At 39.6% G+C, this 21,658-nt stretch overlaps 1 protein-coding gene across 7 annotated transcripts in view; it reads right to left on the bottom strand.

Moving 5' to 3' along the window:
• The window catches only part of APBB2 (amyloid beta precursor protein binding family B member 2), a 395,114-nt gene that overhangs the window by 201,903 nt on the left and 171,553 nt on the right, over positions 1–21,658 (bottom strand). For all 7 annotated transcript variants that reach the window (XM_057502175.1, XM_057502176.1, XM_036908553.2 and 4 more), the window contains one exon: positions 10,342–10,410. In XM_057502175.1, the coding sequence (XP_057358158.1) occupies positions 10,342–10,360 (19 nt within the window). In that variant the 5' untranslated portion in view covers positions 10,361–10,410. The remainder of the gene's footprint in view (positions 1–10,341; positions 10,411–21,658) is intronic.

Consider the following 21,658-nt stretch of genomic DNA (forward strand, 5'->3'; position numbering starts at 1 on the left):
CACAGACCTCAGGGTCAGAGACAAGGCTCAAGTCCTGTCCAGGCTACTTACTAGCTGAGTGATTGGGGACACCAGACCTTCAGTTTCCTTGTCGGAAAAGTGGGAATAGTAAGAGGACCTGGTTGTTGTGAGGATTAAAATGAGAAAGGCCCGCAGAGAGGTTAGCATAGTACATAACAATAATGTCAGCAACCCTCACCCCTTTTTATCCAAGGGACAGAGCACCACACTAGACTGCCTGTTAAGGCCCAAATGTATCACCCTATTTGGTCTGAGCAATATAAATGGTCTTGTTGGGGAGACACACAGAAAGTAAACAGACTAACAAGAAGGGATAAAGAAGTTGGGTCTAGAATAGTTTAATTATGAAAACAAAACAAAACAAAACAAAAACACATTCCTCAGGTTTAAGAGGAAGGGTTGTGTTTCTTTTTTAAAGAAATGTTTTAATGTCTATTTAAACCTTCTAATATTTCTGTTTTCCTTAGATTAAAAAAGCCTAATAGTAAGTCCAAACTCCCTGACATAACAGACAAGTTACCTAAACACCCCATTTCTTTGTTGTAAAACCGGGATAATAATAGTATCTACTGATACTGAGCGTTTAACCTAATGCCTGGCATACTGTAAGAGCATAATGCAATTATTACCCTTACAGCTTCCTCTTTTCCCATACACTTTGGTCTCTGCCCACCACAGAGGTACCCATTATATATTCTCTAGGCCTTTTAGAAAGCATGGAGTTGTTCTTTTGGCCATACAGACACAAATCTATAAGCAAGGTGATATCGCAGGCATCAAGGGCATGGACAATATTCAACAAGGAATGCCCCCCCCAGGTGTTACCCCGGCATAACCAGAAGAGTCTGCAATGTCACCCAGCCACCATTTATGGAGCACTTTCTTTCTGCCAGGCACTGTGCTAGGAAGGGGGAAACCAAGACTTACAAGGTTCCACCTGGTAAGTGCTTTCAGCCTTCCGGAAGAAACACACACAATAAAGTGATAGAAACTGACTAGGGTGGGAGTAAGGGGAGGTACAAAGGAGTAAGTGGTCTTGCCACCTCAGGTTGGAGCGGCTCTGAAGGTAAAAGAAGATGGATTACCATCTGGGGAGCCTGAGCAAACCAAGAATGAGAGAAGAGGCAGTAAAGAGGGAGGAGGGGTCAGGCAGAGAATCCTGCACCGCATGATCCAAGAATGTGGACTTGACCCAGGGGCAGAGAAGATCAAGCACTTCAACGGCAGCATGAAAACGAATCTGAGGCTGGGGGGTGGGGGAGGGGGGGGGAGAGAGAGAGAGAGAGAGAGAGAGAGGTATTCCTTTATGTGGTGAGTAGAAACTGCATGTTTCTTCCAGCATATTCTCCAAGAAGGTGATGATTCTGATGCAAAGGCACTAAAGAAGCATGCAAATTGGGCAGTTAAAACACCAGGGGTCATCAGGGAAAGAGCACAATGAGGCAAAGAGTTCTCTCTCACCAAAGAGGCAAGTGGCCCCGTCTTAGGCAGGTGCTAAAGCCTGACTCTGCCATTTACCGAACAGAGACAAAAGCACGGAGCCCAGCCAAAGGCCAGCACAATCAGGACGGCAGGGAGAGGAGAAGGTGGGCAGAGGAGGCTCACAGATGGGGGAAAGCGTGTCTCTCGCCACCTCAGTGCCAGCCCAGCCCACACATCTCTGCCCAGGGCATGAGGCTGGGGTCTTCACCAGCCACCTGGATGCAGAGGTAAGGACTGAAAAGAGCTGGGTGCACTGAGCAACCACAAGGACCCCGGAGGCTGTGGTTGTATCAGCTTCCGGAGAATGGCAGATGGCAGAGAGTGACCTTTAAGGAGCCTCACTATGAACAAAGCAGAGAGTGAGAGAAGGGCAGCTGGAGGATGAGCTGGCATTCGGGAGAGGAATATTTTTTTTAAGGAGGAAACTCTTAGCCATTTTGTATTGTTTGCAGGCTGCAAAAGCAGAAGCCAGTAGAGAGGGGGAAAGAGGAAACACAAAAGAGGGACAAACCAGCGAGGCAGAATCCAAGTGGGAAGAGAAGAGGGACCACAGCAGATGTGGAGGAGTGAGTCTTGCCCACGACAAAGGACACCACTTCACACAGAAGGGAAAGGGAGCAGGGATGGGGACAGGCACATGTCGCTGCAGTGACACAAAGCCAAAGAAAAGCAAAAGTGACAGCCTCAATTTTCTCTATGAAGTCTCCCCATGACGGGAAGCAGTCTAGGTGCACGTGAGGAGAGGGACAAAGTTTAGAAACAGTCACAAGGGGGAAACACAAAATTAGCGACTCATAAAAAATTTTCTTAAGTTTGATAGCACAGAAAATAGACACACAGATCGGTGGAATAGGGAGCCTGGAAATAACCCCCCACATGTGTGGTCAATTAACTTATGACAAAGGAGTCAAGGACATACCCTGGGGAAAGGACAGTCTCTGCAATAAATGGTGCTGGGAAACTTGACAGGTACATGGAAAAGAAAGCAACTGCATCACTGTCTTATGCCACACACAAAAATTAACTCAAAATGGGTTAAAGATGTTAAGACCTGAAACCATAAACCTCCTAGAAGAAAACACAAGTGATAAACTCCTTGACATGGATCTTGGCAATGAATTTTTGGATTTGGCAACAAAAGCAAAAATAAACAAGTGGGACTATATCAAACTAAAAAGCTTTTGCACAGCAAAAGACACCATCAACAAAATGAAAAGGCAACCTATGGAATAGGAGAAAAAAATACATATAGTGAGAGAGGGTGACAGGATTAAGGTGTCAGGTGTGGGGAAGTGAACAGGAGAGGAATGCATTCTGGGCTCTGGCCTGGAAAGAGCAGGGAATGGAGGTGGGAGGGGGGTGAAGAGCCAGGAGAAAAGGAAAAGGCCAAGGGTTCAGAGGTCTCTGAAAGGTCAGGGAACAGGTAAGAGAGGAAGAAGGAAATGTTCTCAACCCTACTGCATGCATCTCTTGGGGAACTTTTAAAATGCACAGAAGCCTAGGCCCCAGCCCTAAAGGCACCCTGAAAGATTATGATTTAATTAGCCTGGGGCTGGGTCCAGTCAGGATAGGAGATATTCTTTGGGTGATTCTAATGCGTGGCCAAGACTGAAAACCACTGGAATAAGGAAGTGAGAGATTTGGAAGAATAAGATGATAAGTATATCTGAGTGAATGATTTCAGAGGCACCTGGAATGCTCTGATCACACAGGTCATGTCCCTTGTCTTGCACACATTCTCAGCATCCTTCTCTCCCGTCTGGCAGATTCCTACTTCTCCTTCCTGATTTAGGGTACCTGTCATCTTTTCTTGCCTCTCCAGGCAGACTCCAGAGTTCCTTCTTCCCCAACCTTCATAAACATGTTTCTATGACAGCCTCATTCATATTATTATTTTTAACCTGCTTGAGTTTCCTCCCAGATTATGATCCCAACCCGCTTAGCAGCCTAGCACACATAAGGTGCTCAGTAAATGTTTCTAGAATAAATCACTGACTTAAATGAAAAAGACAAGTATTTCATTCACATCTCAAGAAATATTTACATCAAAAGTTTAGGTAGAACTTTTTGAAATTAAGAATTTCAATCTCATTAAAGATTGAAAGCAAACCACCATGATTGATCAAATTGGTTAAGTCAACAATAAATGCATTTTTTCCTTTCTTTGAAAATGCTATTGATATCAGAAAGGGAAAGGGTGATCTAGGGTCAACTATCTCAGTTTTTATACCATGTAGCATCTGAGCAAGATCAAAAATAAATTCCTTCAATATATTGTGTAGACCAATTTATTTTACTACTCAGTCTCAGTTCAAGAAAAGATTCTTGCTCAATTCTACCCATCACTCCCTACCTAAAGAAGAAAAAACTATTCGGAGTCACAGGTCATTTGTGACCAAAGCAGACAGGTGTACTTCTCTGGCAAATGTGATTTCTCATCAGCTGTAATCCTATCAGCTCAGCGATTCCCTGCTTTGATCTGAACAGCCCTAGAGGCCCAGCGAACGCTTAGGTGTACATGGCACGTTTGCTCCAGTCGCTGTTGACCCCAGCCCCCTACTCCAGGCCTTCCTCTGGTCCTTGCTTCCTCATATATTTACCACCTGCATCATTACAACAATGAACAGAGGAGAATTAAGGAGAATAGGAAACAGAAACAAAACAATAATATAAATGTAAAAAATTATGGAGAAAATGGAATGCTCTATGGATAAAAAAATGAGTATCTTCCTCTGCTGCCTCCCTCCACCCTTTGATTTCTCTCATCTGCACATAAGACATATTTTAGCCTGCTTTCCCCAATACTAAAGCTATACTGAGATGCCCAACTTGGTGCATTTAAGCCAGTCCATTTATCTTTGCCTCATGTGATTTCACTCTGGATCCTGGATCAAAGGCCCCTTGGTTTACTGCTCCCTATAAACTGGGGGAGGAGGAATTAAATCCATGGGCACACGGACTGGACCCTAAGTAAGAATTTGTGGCACTGCCACTGTTGCAGTTTCCGAAGCTAGAAATCCTGGAATAGCCCTTCAGGAGTTTCTCATACTACCACATTCTGTCAGTTTTACTTGAAAATGTTTCTCCAATAAATTGAGTTCCCCCTTCCTACCTCTTCCATGCCTGCCGTCAGGTCATCACTTACAAGTTTCCTTCTAGATCACCCAAGCACAATGCTCTCTAAACTCCAGTGTAGACTGACACATTTTGCCCTTTTTCATTCTAAAAACAACCTGATCGTGTAGCTCTCTTGCTTAAGAACACTGACTGGCTTGCTGTTGTCCAAATTCAGCTCAGGACACAAGGCACTTCAAATTCTCCTCGGTTAACCTCAGTCCACCCTATCAGTCACATCTCCTGTCACTGGGCGTCTTGTCCATACTACAGCCCTTCCCTGAGGATGCCAAGCCCTTTGCAGCTCTTTGTCTCTCTATAAAGTTTTTGTTTCCTCTGCCCAGGAATGTCCTTTTCCCTCATCTCTCCTATGCCACCCTACTTCCTGCCTGACAAACCCTATGAATCCTTCAAAACCCAGCTTCTCTAGGCCTTCTCTGATTCCTGTACACAGTGAGATTGCCTCTCCTCTAGGCAAACTATGCAACATGCTACCCATCTCAGTCCTTCTGTACTACACTATAAATTCCAAAGGAGACATGCATCTCCCTTCTAAACAGCAAACTCCTTGAGGGTAGTGACTGTTCTGTTCATTTTTAGGAAGAGTTGTCTTTGTTGTATTTTCAAAAAAATGTTCTGTTCATTTTTTATGAGTTTTATTAAAATATAATTTCCATAAATATAAAAATATAATTCATATAAAATATCATAAAGTTCACTGTTTAAAGTACAACCCAGTGGTGCTTAACATATTCAGAGGAACACACCCATCACTACAATCTAAATGCAGAACATGTTTACTACCCAAAAAGAAATTAGCAGTCGCTTTCCTGCCTCCCCCAATCCCCTGGCAACCACTAATCCACTTTGCCTTTACGGACTTGCCCATTCTGGACATTTCATATAAACAGAATCATACACGTGTGGTCTTTTGTGACTGGTTTCCTTCATTAGGTATTGATCTTCAAGGTTCATCCATGTGATCCAAGTGTAGTGTGCAGTACATATCAGTATATTATTTCTTTTTATGACCAAATCCTATTCCACTGTATGGACAGATCTCATTTTGTTGATCTGTTCATTAGTTAACGGACATGTGGGTTGTTTCCACTTTTTAGCTATTATGAATAATGCTGCTGGGAACATTCATACAAGTGTTTCTGTGCACATATTTTCCATGCTCTTGGATGTATACCCAGGAGTAAAAATGATTATAAGTCTTTTGGTATATTACATATATCTCCATCCTTTTCAGGAACTGCCAACTGTTTTACAAAGCAGTTGAACATAAAAATGCTTTACTATTTTATATGTAAATACCAGCAGTGTATGAAGGTCCTGATTTCTCCATCCTTGCACTTGTTCTTGTCTTTTTTATTATTGCTAAGTGGGTGTGAAATGGCATCTCATTGTGGCTTTGATTTTCATTTCCCTTTCTCTTTTATATTCACAGAATTTCCAGTTCCTTTTACAAAGCTCAGCATGTAAAAGCACTCAATAAATGTCTCAATCATTAATCCATTCACTCACTCATTAATAAATAATTATCAAGAATTTCTGTGGGCTAATTGCTCTTCTCCAGGCAAAGAATACAAGAGTACACAAAATAAGCAACATGAATGAGGAATGAGTAAGCAAACGCTAGTAACACTGGGGGTACGTCTTTGGTACAGAGGTGGTTCTGTGCCTGGATTTCTAGTGGGTGGATGGGGTCCAAAGATTTTGCTTCTCCTCCACATCTATTCATCATGCTGCTCTGAGTGTGACTTATGAAGGTCCAACATCAATTCAAGAGGATCAATTCCTACTCCAGACCTAGATGTAAGTTCAGAGTGAAGAGTGTGACAACAGCTAATATTATCTCTGCTGTCACTCTTCTGGAGAAACATCTGTTATAGCTCAGCACGTATTTCTTCCTTTACTGGTAAAGGCCCACAATTTTTCTTGAGGAATCAGCCTTTCTGTATGCTCACTCATTCACTCAACAGTTATTTTTTTGTGTACTGCTATGCAACAAATACAGTTTTAACTGCTGAGGATACAGCAATGAACAAACCTGACAGAATAAAAATAGCATTCTCACAAAGCTTATGTTATAGAGGCCAGCCTATATGTTTTAGGCCCAGATGATTCTACCCCTTACTTCACGGGACACAAGGCTCAGATGCCACCAGAGTAGGATATAACTGTAGCACAACTCTCCTAAACCAGTCACAACTCTGTGGCCCGCACAGAGTCAATCCTAAGACTTTTGCCAGAATGATCAGAAGAGGGATGCTCTCTTCTCTCATTTTCTTGAACTAGAGCTTTAAGGGACCACCATAAAGAGACAACCTGAGTAAGCATGAACCTAACAAGCGACTGAGCCGTGAGAGGGAGAGAAAGGAGTGAACTCCAAGGACACTGGCTGGAGCCCCCGAAGCAAGACATGCCTGAGCCGTGAGAGCCCAGGCTTCTTGATTACTGAAGCCAATAGCTTTTTTTTTTCTTTTTTTTTCTTAAACCACTTTAAACTGACTTTCTCCTTTTAGAAACTTTAAGTTAATACACAGAGCACCTTTTATGAGGCCTGAACAAAATGAGGTAAGCCAGGGTCACTTCAATTCCACCACTGACAAAGCTTTCCTCAATGCCAGAGTCACAAAGGTCCCGGTGCTGAGACGTAACCCCGTAACTCAGATGACATCCTGATATAAACCTATGCCGCAGCCTGCAGTTAAGCCCGCCCCCGTGCCTCTCTTTTCTCAGACCTCCAACCTTCTGTCAAAGGGAAAGCTTGTCAGTAATGACACGGCACTTCTCTCTGCGATGACCTGCTGCTCGCCCTCTGCCCCACTAACAGGCTTCAAAAATTGGGAATTGACAAAATGGGCCAGGGAAGCCCAATGTTCGTCCCACTCTTGAATGAAACTTCACATTTTCTCCAGATTTATTTTTCTGCTACACAATTCTATTTTCACCAAGGAGTTAACAGCAAAATTTCTATCCTGAGGAATGCTGTCTTTTGAATGAGACCTCAAAGTTTAAGGAAATGAAATAAACTCCAATTCTTTTTTTCTCTTTTAGGAAGGAGAGGCAAAATGAAGCCGGTTTCCTGAAATTACTCATGAAAGTAAACTCTCAATGTGACAAAAATGATAAGAACTTCTCTCTGAACAAAAGGCAAAGGGTATTAGGAGGCAACTTCAGTCCCTGAGTCAGAAAGGTCACAGGATTAGAACCTTGGAAATTTCTAGAGCTGGGAGAGCAACTTCACACAGCCGATTCACAGGGGACTTCCCCAGGCTCAAAGACAAAAGGGTGATTTCAACAGCTGAGGTGTGACCTAAGGATTTCCCGTTCCCATTCACCTTAACTGCCTGAGGGTTCATTTTGTCCAACATCTCAAGTGGAGCTGAGACATGCCTGATATTTTTCTTTAAGGAATTTGAAATTGGCAATGAGATGAAAGGTTATTCTACAAACTCACAATGGTGCGAGTAAGCAGAATGTCTTAAAAGAAGGCATTAAGGATGAGGAAAGAGGTTCAGAGGAGGCTTCCCACAAAAAGAACAGGGGAGCTGAATCTTGAACAGAGTAATCAGTGGACAAGGACAAGAAAGGTACTCCAGATGGAGGAAATCTGGCATTCCAACACCACCCCTGGCAGATGCGGAGATCAGTTATTTAGGAAACACCAATTAGAACTTATGTACTCAAAATAAGAATGAAGATTTTCCAAGTAGTCACCTTGAGATATTATATGCCCAAAGGTATTTTCTCTGCTCAATTTTAAGCTGTTTCCATTATTTAGAAGAGCCTGAACATCTCCTGGAGATGAATGGATTTCATAAATATAGCTCTAGACATTTATGGTCACATCTGATGAATACGGTCAACAATCGAGATGAAAAACACTAGTTTGAGTGAAAAAAAAGTGGGTGAACTCTAGATAATGACATGGATTTTCTTGAGTAACTGACAAGTGGGGCCTCAAGTTAATTCCAAAAGGGAAAAAGTATTAAACAATGACAGAATCCTTGAAATGGGGTAATTACTTGACTGCGTCACAGGGTAAGACCTACTGGGGGGGTCTCCTGGGTTGAGTTGTGAAGACTCAACAGGAATTTTCCAGGCAGATAATGGTATATAGAGTTTGGTATGTTTGTGTTTAAAAGGCTCCCTGTATTCACAGCTCCTGAGAGTTGGAGAACAGGACTGAAAATATACCTTATCCCGGTTATTGGTCCAGACTCTCCCTCACTAGCTGCCACTTGAACTTCCAAGTAAAAAAGCGACTAGAACATGACACTCTGCTGAAAAAAGAATACCACTTTCCTTGTAAAATGTGCTACACTTATAGCAATGCCTGGTGGTAGTTGATGTTATTAAAAAACCATGCTAGATAAGAGTTTCATTATCTCTTATTTTATCTAAACATATAAATGTGAATACCAATAGAAAGGATGAATACATGAGCATAACAAAATATGGTGACAAAAAGAAATTTCTTGAAGTTATTTGATTAGCTCATTTACAGAAAAACACATCACTTTGCATATTTGCCGGCTTTGCTATTATAAAGTTTCCATACTGAGTCTATCTTGTAATATAATGGAAGATTTTAAGTGCTAACAAGTCCTAAAAAGAATTATTCTCATCATTTAAAATGTATTTTTTTAAAAGGACACATGTATTTGCCTTGATTTCCCAAAATTAATATACCTGTTCAAATACATATTTACAAAGAAAATCTACTCTCTGATGCAAATTATCACAGTATGATTAGATGACCTCTAAGAATCTCCTCTAAGTTTCTAGTTTTCCTATGTGAATTTAGTTTTGACACATTGTTTTTGGCTGTTTTAAATGAAAAGGATATTTTCTGTCATTCAGATACCTCTACTACACTTAGTGTTTATTTTATGATGTTTTATTTTAGTTATCTGTTGAAATGTAACATGCAGTGTTATATAATGGAGAAAAAGTCTTGGATATATTTAATGAATTTAATTTTAGAATATAGAGACATTAATGTCTATTTGTCCATGGTTAAAATGTACTTATTTAAAAACTGAAAATGTGCTGAGTGCCGTGTGTTCTAACAAATAGGGATTCTACCCAGATCTATATCGGCTTCTTACAGTTCCATACTATGTTTAACTCAAAATGTTATATATATACATAACAATTGCTTTTCCCTTATTATATTACTGTGAGGCTAAGAATTAAATCCCATACCACGCTGTGTGCAGACCAGCAACCATCATGACAAAAAAAAGTACATACAGTAAAGTTAAGGTGGTTTTCTTAAGTTCCAAAATCAATCAGCACTAAATCCAGAGAGAATACTGAATTGTGGAGCTCTATTCTAGACAAACCCCATAATGGCTAAGTTGCTGTTTATGGGGACTCACCACCAGCACCCTCTTTTTCATATTTAACAGTTCTCAGACTATAATGTGCAATGCTAGACAGCAAAATTTGACAGTTTTAATTTCCTGTTATAGTCTACTAATATTTTCAATATATTAATAGAATCATGCAATTACATGAATACAGTTAAATTCAATGGATTCTTCTATAAAGATCTACTCTTCTATTACATTAGTGAAGAGTAATGAAAAGCAAAAACATGTTACTTCAGCAAATCCTAAGTTTAACATCAAAACAATTATCACACACATTCTTTACAGTTTTAATACTCAATTGCTCTACATTGAAACATATGAAAGTATTTCTGACCTGGAAGTACTTCTGACATGGATCACTGGACGTCAGCAGGAGTGCAGGAAATAGGTTATAATTTGAAATCTGAAAAGAGGGATTATTTGAGAAATTAAAACCCCAAATAACAATATTTAAAAAAAAAAGCATAGCATTGAAAATTCTTCCAAAAGCTGTTGAAAATGTTAAACAAATTTTGGCAGATAATGACCAAATTTGTGTTTATTCATAGTTGGCCAAAACACTTTTGCCTGAAATTCAAAATCCTGCTTAAACAATTCCCACAGACCCTTCTTGAGACTTTTTTTTCTATGTCATCTTGAATTATCTATTTACTTCAAATTTTCAATGCTTTTTCTCATTAAAAATACACAATTCAGAAACCAACAAGGAAAAATCTGATACATTATAAAAATGTAAGCCTTCTGTTTAGGAAAATAATGGCTATAAACATTGTAAAGACAAAAAACAAACTGAAAAAAGAAATTAACATAGATAACATGAAAGGGTTAATTGCCTTTATATAGAAAGAGCTCCTTGAAATTATTAAGGAAAATATGAACAGGCTTATAGGAAAATGAGCAAAAGGAAACGAAAAACTCCCAAACCAAACATAAATGTCCAATAAACATAAAATAACCTCATTCAAAACTAAGGAAAATGCAAATTTAAATAACAATGACTTACTGTTTTTCCTGTATCAGACTGCAAAGATTAGCAGGCTTGACAACACATAATCTAAGGCAAGAACACTGCAAATAGGAATTTTCAAACCTTGCTGGAGGGAGAAAAATTGGCAAAACCCTTTGGAGGGCCATTTCAAAATACCTGAGCAAATTGAAAATGCATGGACCCCACTGCTTAACCATTCCATTTCTAATAATTTATTTTACAGATAAATTTACATGGACTCTATTATTCTAAAAGCAAAGATCAGTAACAACCTAACTGTTCTTCAGTGGACAGCTGGTTCATTAAATTAGGGTGCATCCATACACATTAGAAAAAAAGAAGCAGATTACATGAACTGATACAAAAAGAGATTTGAGCCCTAGTACTAAGCAGTGAATAATATGCGTAGCACAAGACTGAACTTAAGCAAAAATCCTAAAACCACATATATGTGTGTAAAGACATGCATGTATGCACACGCACACACACACATTCTTCATTTACATAGAACATTTAATTAAAGGAATAATAAAGAACTAGATACATGGGAAACTAGCCAGTTTACCAAATTAGATCCATAATAAGGAAAACTGAAAACAGACCTTGTTTTCAATGAGCTATCAGGAATGTCACTTAGAATAATAATCTATTATATGAATTCAAATGCAGATACTGCATGATTCCACTTATATAAAGTACAAAAACAGGAAAAACTTATCTACATCAGGATAGTGGTTTACCCTGGAGGGCAGGAAAGGGGGAGAAGCAAGAACGCAGCCTCTGGGATGTTGGGATGGTAATGTACTATTTCTTGATCTGGATGTGAAAATGCATCAGGCTATACCCTATAATGCACATTTCTGCATGTTTATTATGCTTCCATGAAGTTTTTTTATAAAAAATTAAATGCTAGCAGTTTTCTAAAGCATTATTCAAATTGAGAAACTTTTGATTTGCAAAGATTCAATTCTAATCTAACCTTTCCAAACTAGTAACCTTTAATATACATTACTTCCAAATTTGTGATTCAGATAATGACCTGACAACCTGGTTTACTGGCCCACAATACATTTTTAATTATATTTTCACATATTGTGGGTAAGGCTCATTACTCTGCTATAATTAAAAGGGTGGGCTTATTTCAAACCATCCTGAAACAGCAAGAGATGCTTTCTCTATGCACTTTTGCTTTTGCTCTCTACCTTTCTTAGCTCCTTAAAAGTATTTCACAATGAAGGGGTATGTGGGGGGGACTTGGTGAAGGGGGGAACCTAGTAAACATAATGTTCTTTCTGTAATTGTAGATTAATGATACCAAAATAAAATTTTTAAAAAAGTATTTCACAATGCAGTTTTCCAATTTTTAGTGTTTATTTTTAGTATGTATTAAGTTATAAGCAAAGACAGATGTGAGGCGATATCTATTTCCAGAAAATGAATATGAGTAAGTAGAAAGCAAGCTAAGAAAAGGCATACATACAAAAGGAGTATCTTGAAAAGACCAAACAAAAACTAAGAAACTGCATACTTTTTAGAGTGTATACTTCTTAAAATATTCCTTCTTCCTCAACACAAAACAAACTCCACCTTCCATAAAGTTAAGAATTGGACACTTTGCTGATCACTTCATATTTTAAATGGCCCTGTGCTATTGTTATCTAGCCAATATTGCACACATACCATGCATTATGCTAGGAGCAAGGGATACTTTAGTGAACAAAACCCAGTTCTCTCTCTAGTAGAAATTAGAGACTAGTTGGTGAGATGGATACTAACCACAAAATTACTCAAGACAGTGTGCAAGTATATATGTTCTGGAGCAAATAAGCAAGTTATATGAGAAAACGTAATGGGTGAACATATGATAGACTGGAGAGTCAGTAAACACTTCCCTGAGAAATTTAATATAAGTTACAATTTGAGGATTAAAAACAATTCAGCTTGGTACAACATTTATTAAATACCTACTATCTGCAAGGAGGGGGCTTCATGCCTGGCGATATGCAGAGCTATTTTTCCCTAGGCACTTATAACTTGGATGAAGAAAAGTAATCTAGTAAAGCAGTTTCTGAGGACCTTGTGGCATGGACTAATTCCACATGAATTACCTGAGAAAATATAGAAGCTCTTAAGTATGGTTTTAAGAATAATCTATAGCTGTGTCCAAAATGGTAGCCACCAGGAGCAACATGGAGCCACTAACACTTGCAAGGTGACTAGGGCAACCAAGGCACTGAATTTTTAATTTCATTTAATTAAATTTAATTTAAACATAAATTTATAAGCAGATATTTGACTCTTCTTAGGAAACACTTCAGTATGTTTGGAACTTGTTGGGTAGGTGGATGTACTTTTTTAAACCATAAATTTTATGAATCTATATAAAGTTCAATATTTCCAGTGAAAATCCTGCACTCAAGTTGAGAGGTATAGGTGTAAAAAATACCCTGAGCCTGAAGTCGGAGCATGAAAAAAATATAAAATATTTCATTAAAAATTTTTTAATATTGATTACATGTGGAAATGATAACATTTTGGATACAGCCAGTTAAATAAAACTTACTAAAATCAATTTCACTCATTACTTTTTTCTTTTTTTAATCTGGGTACTAAAAAATGTAAATTACATATGTGGCTCTTTATAAATTCATTTATATTATATTTCTGTTGGAGAAGCACTGATCTAGGAAAGGCAGAGAGATTCCGCAACTTTACACTACTCAAAATATTATCTACCTTTCCCATAAAGCAAAGCCAGGCAGAACTGCTACCTCAGCTGTAAAGCTAGAGAAGGTAAAGCCAGTGTTCAAAGCAGGTGCCTTAGTTCCCATTAAATCACACACTGAGTTCACAGAAAGCCCTGACTCAGGGTAGGCCACCACAAGCTCCACAATAAGACAACAGTTGGCATTTTTAAAGCATAAAGCTATGTAACTTAAACAACTGAGCGACAACAGTTTCCCTCCAGTGGCATTTTCCAGGGTCCCTTTAATGAAAATCCATAATGTTTATATGCCCTGTGATGATGCTACTGGAACTAAGTGTCCAACAGGACCACGGAGGAGTGCCCCAAGGAGAATAAGTTCTCTCAGTCATTGACAATCTAATACCCATTGATCTAGACCCTCTCATTTACTCAAATCCTTCATCACTTTCCAAGAGCTACTTTCCTAAAACTAACCCAGTGCACTCCTACCAGATCCCACACTCTCTTGCTGTAACAACTATTTAACAATGTTCCCTTCACTATCATGAAGTGAAATGCATAGACATATAACTTACCCTGTCTTGCCAATGGGTTTCAGCTCCAGGCAAGTTTGCTATGGATTCAACGTTACTAAAGAAATTACAGTGGAACATTCTTGGGGTGAAAGGGTTATACGCAACTTTATTTCCACAGTGGCAGTCAATCACTAGAATCCTGTCCACTCAGAGCCAGTCTGCATGCAGCAAGCTGTCTCTGCCTCTGGGCCCCTCTGCCTGCACAGCCACCCCACTCTCTGTCCTCAGCACTGCCACCACTCCAGCCTCTGCTCTGCTCTCCTGCAGCCTTGCAGCCATGCCACCATGTCACCCAGAGCACTGGGTGGAGCTCTTTATATAGAGTCAATAGCAATGCACTGCCCACACGTGTGCAGTGAGCTAGCCAACCAGGGCCAGGTGAGAATCCTGGCCACAGGAACCTTCACTTTATCCACACTCCACCCTTCCAGGAATCTCACCTCTCAGTTCTATGTGCCCTCAATCTTCTGCAATGGTCCCTGTGTGAGAAATCTGGAGCATTGTAACGAAATTCCATAATAACATAATACAACACACAAACAAAAATTACGACAAATTATAACAACCCTCAAGCCTGAGGAGATCCATTGCTACCAAGTGGTCATTATGGCTGTATTCAAACCAGTTCTACTCAAATGAGCTAACCAAAAGGACCACGGGTGGGCTTTACAATACCCACCTTTGCCAGCCTCTCCAGCAGAAAGTCTTGCAGACACACAACCCTATCCTGTTACTTTACCTCTTCCTTCTGCTTCATCCTCAGCAGCCAGAACCACAGCTCTGGTTCCAACTGCTGCCACAGCTCCAGGCATCCAATTGCTTTCCATCTACTCCCACCTTTTCAAACCAACCCACATCTGGGTCCTTGTGACCCCCACGGGGCCCTTTAAATTTTTCCTTCAAGAAGCAGACCATATTTCCTTTTGTGCTTGAGCCTGAGGATAGAAGCAAAGCGTGGGGGGCTCCACAACCCGAGGAGGGGGCTGCACCTCTCCTGGAAGAACCTGCGGTTGCCGAGTCCTTCTGGCTCTGCACCAGCTCTCAACCAGGTGGGGTCTCAACTGAGGAGAGGCCGATGCCTCCAGCACCAGCAGGGCCTCCACCCCCACCTGTTCTTCAAACCTCCATTCCGCCATTTCTGGGGCTGACGGCTACACTATATCCTTCACCTGCCCCTTGGCACCTGGCAGCCTGCGTGCTACTGTTCCTCGGGCCGCCCCTTCTCAGGCCTCTTCCTTCACTGGCCCCACGGCACCTGGCAGCCTGCACTCCCACACTGCTCCTTCTCAGGCCGCTCCTTCTCGGGCCACTGCTCCTTCTCATGCTGCCTCCTCTCAGGCCTTTACTGTTTCCACATCACTTCATAGTGACACCATTTCAGTCAGCAACAAATTTTCCTTCTCTTGGGGTGGACCCCAGTCCTCCACCCCTTCACAGTACCACACGTCCATAGGGGCAGCCTGCTGAAACACTCCATGAGGGCAGCCTATTCTTTGTCCTTGGTCACCAATGAACCCTGCTGATGTCACCAATTGTCTTGCCAATGGGTTTCAGCTCCCGGCAAGTTTGCTATGGATTCAATGTGACCAAAGAAATGATAGTAGAATGTTCTTGGGGTGAAAGGGTTATACCCAACTTTATTTCCACGGTGGCGGGTCAATCACTAGAATCCCGTCCACTCAGAGCAAGTCTGCATGCAGCAAGCCAGTCTCTGCCTCTGGGCCTCTGTCCTCGGTGCTGCCACCATTCCAGCCTCTGCTCTGCTCTGCTCTCCTGCAGCCTTGCAGCCCTGCCACTGTGTCACACAGAGTGCTGGGCAGGGCTCTTTATGCAGAGTCAGTAATGATGCATTGCCCACACGTGTGTAGTGAGCTAGCCCACCAGGGCCAGGTGAGAATACTGGCCACAGGAACCTTCACTTTATCCACACTCCACACACAAACTCCAGAGAAGGAAAAATAAAGGGAGAGATCCATTTCATCAAGCAAATCCTCAGGCCTGACTGCCAGCTGTCCCCTGAACAGTCATCAGATGCTCGCATCTATGGGTCAGAACGACTGTGAGTGCAACAGCGATCAGTGCAGACTGACACAGGCTTGTCTTGTGTTGTCGGAGCAGATAGGATTTGTACTGCTGTCAATAACATTTAAAAATGCGTAACAACTCTAAGAAAATTCCAAAAATTATTGAACACAATTACCTTCAATTAGGAGGAGTTTCCACTGCTGGAATATATAGTGTATCTTAATGCCATAAAAAATACTTTATGTTTAGGACTTTCAGCTCAGATAATTAGAAACATGGTGTTCACCTACATGAATATTGGTAGGGTACTTGTAGGGTAAGACATTCTCTGATATGGAGGGTGTGCTGGTACTGCAAGACATTTATCAGGCCTTGTCCCTGCCCAAAAAGTGGGCCCCCTTCCACACTCCCTAAGGGATGGTCTAGACACCTCTAATCCCCACCCACCCCCGACACCTTGAAAATTATAACTTCAGCCCAGAGTTCTTTCTCTTCTTAATGCATTCAGCACTTAAGTCCTAAATGATCTTGAACCAATACTTAATGTCTGAAGTATGTCTTATGCAACTGCAGACTGCAGTTACCATCAATCTGACAGTCACCATGAGGGTCCAAGGAGATAGGATAGGTTGCTTGTTTGCTCTCTTGCTTCACTTAGTACCTGGCAGATATTAAGCATTCAATAAATGCCAATTGCTATTATTATTGTTTTTATTTTTTCTTACACATATGACTTACTCTCTCAACGAGGTTGCAAGCTTTCTGAAGAAAAGCAGTGTCTTGGAGATCTTTGCACGTCTACCCAAAGTACTCAATAAATTGGTGGTTTACATCTTCATCTTTTCTCCCTGCCTTATCCTGCCCTTTGTGAAAAACCTCACAAATAATAGGTTGAGTCCAAGAATGGAGCTAAGAACTGCAAAAAAGAATAACAACTTTCTTTTTGCCATTACTGAAGTAACTATCATAACCTGCCAAGCACTGTTAATACCCTTTTGAAAATCTACAGGGTTCTGTACGTTTATAAATACTTTGAAAGTAGACACTGCATTCCAGGATTAGACCTATCTCCAAATTCATATTGATTCAATCTCACTTTAAGGCTTTAACATTTTTCTCTGAAGGTTTAATCTCTATTTCCAGATCTACAAAATGGACCAGCTGTTTCAGATACCCACAGTTCCTTCCAATACCAGTACTACATGACATTAATTGAGCACCTACCATGTGCCAGGGTTATGCTCAGTGGGCATTTTATAAGGATTATTTCATTTATCACTTCCAACAACCCTATGAGAGAGGTACTATTACTATATCAATTTCACTGATAGGGAAACTGAGGCACAAAGTAAGATTACATAACATGTCCAAGGTCACAAGCAAAGCAAATGATGGAGCTGGTATCATGACTCACACACGTTTGCCTCCTAACACTAGACTCATGACCACTGTGCTGTGTTTTTCAGGCCTCTTTCTCTTGAAGTTGACTCAAATCACCTGAATTAATTAATTCTACAAGCTAATTCTTGCCACAATATTATTCTCTTATAGATTTATGTCCAACATCCTGATATACAGTTAAACTAAAAAGGGGAGCTCTCAACCACTGGCAAACAAAACCTGAGTACCCTTTTTCCTGACAGCTTAAGAGAGCAAAGTGGAGTACAATTAAGAACAAGTGTGTGAAATCTTCTTTCATTTGGGGTGGGTTCTAAAAATCAGAAAATGAAGCAAAACTTGACAACAAACTCACTTTGAAAAATCTTTTAAGTTGTCTATACAGTTCAATGCACACAGTTTCCATTAAACAACTAAGGTGTGTCTAATTTTATGATGCACACGTAATGAAGAGTATTTAGTAAGTATACACATATGCAAATTTTTATTTCAGTATTTTGTATTTTCGAAGAAAAGAGAGTAGAAGTATGGCATATAAAATTTGATTTTTAAAAATATTCTTGATATAATGCTTTTCATACCTCAAAGGCACAATACCTGCAATTGAGAAGTAACAGGAATGCCTCATGTTTGTAAGATGTGCCAATTTAAAATATGCTGCTGGGTGAGCTTTGCAGGACAGACTGCATTAATGGCCTCAATCAACAACCTCTCTGTGTCCGAGCCCTCCGCTCTGTAACTCTGTCGTCCCTCCCCACAGACTCTGGCCTAGCTATGTGACTTGTTTTGTCAGTAGGAAGTTAGCAAATGGGATGACACAGACGCTCAGGACAGCATGGCTCATTTCTAGCCCCTTGAAAAAGATACGATCTGCACTACTGCCACGAGAACATGCTCAGGCTGGCCTGTTGGGAGAATGTTCCTCTTGGCCAGTCTTAGCCCAGTCTAAGGCAAGCCTAAGTCTAACTTAGACCAGTCTAAGGCAGCTGACCTCAAACATGTGTGAGGGCACTATAAAGACCGGCACACTATGCCTGCCCCTGACTCTATGTGTAGGAGTGAACTCAACAGAGATGGCAAGAATCACTCAGCCATCCTGTAGATACTAATCGCTATTGTTTAAGTCACTGAATCTTAGGGTGGTTCATTATGCAGCATTATAGTGGCAATAAACACATGACACACTAATGATATCCACAGCAACGAAAACGAGGTCATAGAAGACCCACTGGGATTAAACCTGAATAGATCCAGAGGAGGTGTAATCCTAACATGAGAATCCCATTGTGGGAAATGTTTTTTCTTGGAATTTATACCCTCCCTATGTTACACAGGGTTGTCTTGATCAATACAAGTTGCATCATAGGTCTTTACTATATTATTGTTCATTCACAATACACAATCATTTATGCTCTGCACATCAGAATACTCTTTGATAGCAAGTTTTAGGAATCTGTCATAAGGACATATAAGCAGCATTATTTCTACTGGAACAAAATCAGAAACAAGTTAGATGTCCATCAATAGGAAACTGATTAAATAAAGTATCACATCTACACAATAGAATATTATGCATCATTTAAAAGTCATTTAAAGTATGTTTCTCTGTACTTAGTTACATAGAAAGACCTCTACTAAATATTATGGAATGAAAAAACAAGCTATAACAGTGTGGTGAGTACACTGACATTCCATCCTTTCAACTTTTCTGTATGTTTGAAGATTATCCTAATAAAAAGTTGGAATAAAGGCAGCACATATAGTGTCATCCTTTTATAAATGTTTAAAAATTCTTTCACAGTAAAATAAAACATAGATTTAAAAAATCACACAAACAAATACCTTATTCCTAATTATAGAGAAAACACCCTATAACTACCGGTCAGATCAAGAAACACACTTCTCTAGCTACCCTGAAAGGCCCTCCATGAACTTCTTCCCTTCCTCCAAAAGTAAACAAATCATCTTGAACTTACAGTAATCCCTTCTGTTTCCTTATGATTTTATTACTCAAGTATGCAACCCCAGTCAATAGAGTTCATACTTATCTATTTTTCAAAATTTCATACCTCTTTTAAGGTACATTTAATCTATACCCCACCCCACCCCTCATCCTTTTCTTTATCTTCCCATTTATTCATTAAAGAATCTGGGCTTTTGAGCTGTGGGGGTCTTCACCATCTGGAGTTTGCTGACTGTGGACTCAGGGTGCAGGTAAACATGTTCCTCCATCATATGCAGATCCCTGCAAATTGGCAGCTGGATTCTGAGGCTTGAAGAAATTGAGAGTCTGCCCATTTGGTGGCATGATCTTTCATCAGGAAGCACATATTTGGTTTTCACTGGTTTCTAATGTCAGCCATTGTTGCTCAATGCCCAGGTCCATTAAAGCAATGCGAGTTGTAAAATGATGATATTCTAATTCTCTTACTTCATTTTCATTTATTGGGTGGAAAATTTTGGATGTGCCTCCTATCACCTACTACCTGGTTATCCAGTGATCAGCTCATATCAGAAAGACAGGGTAAATACTTGATTGTTTTCCTGACTAATTTCAAGAGTTGGTTTTCCACTAACCTCAGGTGGTAACCAATAATTTTTTTTTTCATATCATCAAACCTTATAGATTTAAACATATATGTAATTCTTATTTTTGAAGCTCAAACTGTCCCATTTTTGGCTAGCAGGAGCCTCTTTAAGCTGGCTCCTGAGTTATTTTCATATGCCCTAATAATCTCTGATAGTTTCTTTGCTAGCTATTATCTTGAGATGTTCCAGGCTCATCTTTTCTCCTCACTTATTTTTGTTGTTTAAAGCTCACTCTTTTCTTTTTTTTATTATTATTAACATATCATTGATATACAATCTTATGAAGGTTTCACATCAGCAACATTGTGGTTATAACATTCACCCATATTATCAAGCCCCCCCCCCAACACACCATTGCAGTCACTGTCCATCAGTGTAGTAAGAGGTGAAGTTCACTCTGCAGGAGTTTTCTCAGGAAAGCTCTTAGGAACAGTATTTCCTCCTCTGGCTTTCTTGCATGTTAATAACAGTGGGTGTTCTTTATACTTGAAAGTCAATTTTACTAGACATACAAGGTATAGGCTCACATTTTTTTCTTTGAGTATCTTAAATATGTTATTCCATTTTTTTCTGGCATAAAGTGTTTCTGTCAAAAAGTATGAGAATACTTGAGTTCTTTTATTGCTGTTTATCTCTTTTTTGTCTAGATGTTCAAAGGACTTCTTTTCTTCTTTTTTAATCCAGTAATTGTAGTAGAATGTTTTGGCACTGGTTATTCTAGATTAATATTCTAACAATACATAATTTCCTATTTAAAAATGTAGTTTCAAGTCTTTTTTTTTTCAGGAAAATTTCTTGAAATACATTATTTGTACTGTTCATGATCTTCTTTGCCTATCTGCAATATTTGTCACCTTTCCCAAATTTGATTTCTTTCTTCATTTCCTTTTAATTTTGAACTTTTCCCTCCTTTCCATCCTCTTTCTTAAAGCAATATTATTAGTGTTGTTTGATTTTATGTTCCATCTAATTTAGAGTTTATTTTCAATTATTTTTTTAATTTATAATTCTTTCTTGAGTTCTGTTATCTTGTCTCTCAGATTTTTCAAAATCAGACAGATGTTTTTTCATGTCTTGTATAATTTTTTAATAATCTTATTTACTTTCTTTTGAAATAGTATAATATAGTTTTAATTCTTTCTAAGCATGTCTGCTTGGCATTTTTTCATTGTCTTATAAGGATATTACTCTGTTCTTCTTTTAATAGTAAATTTGTATGGGATTTAATTTTTTTGTGTTCTATAGTTTTATAAAAAAAGAAAATTTCATGTAAGTATAGAGCACTAGGAAGATTAAATCCCATACAAGCTTACTATTTTAAAAAAGGATAAGGAACAGATTGGTATCCTCACAAACGATAAAGATACGC

The sequence above is a fragment of the Manis pentadactyla genome, chromosome 5, assembly GCF_030020395.1.
Source record: "Manis pentadactyla isolate mManPen7 chromosome 5, mManPen7.hap1, whole genome shotgun sequence".
Taxonomy (NCBI): domain Eukaryota; kingdom Metazoa; phylum Chordata; class Mammalia; order Pholidota; family Manidae; genus Manis; species Manis pentadactyla.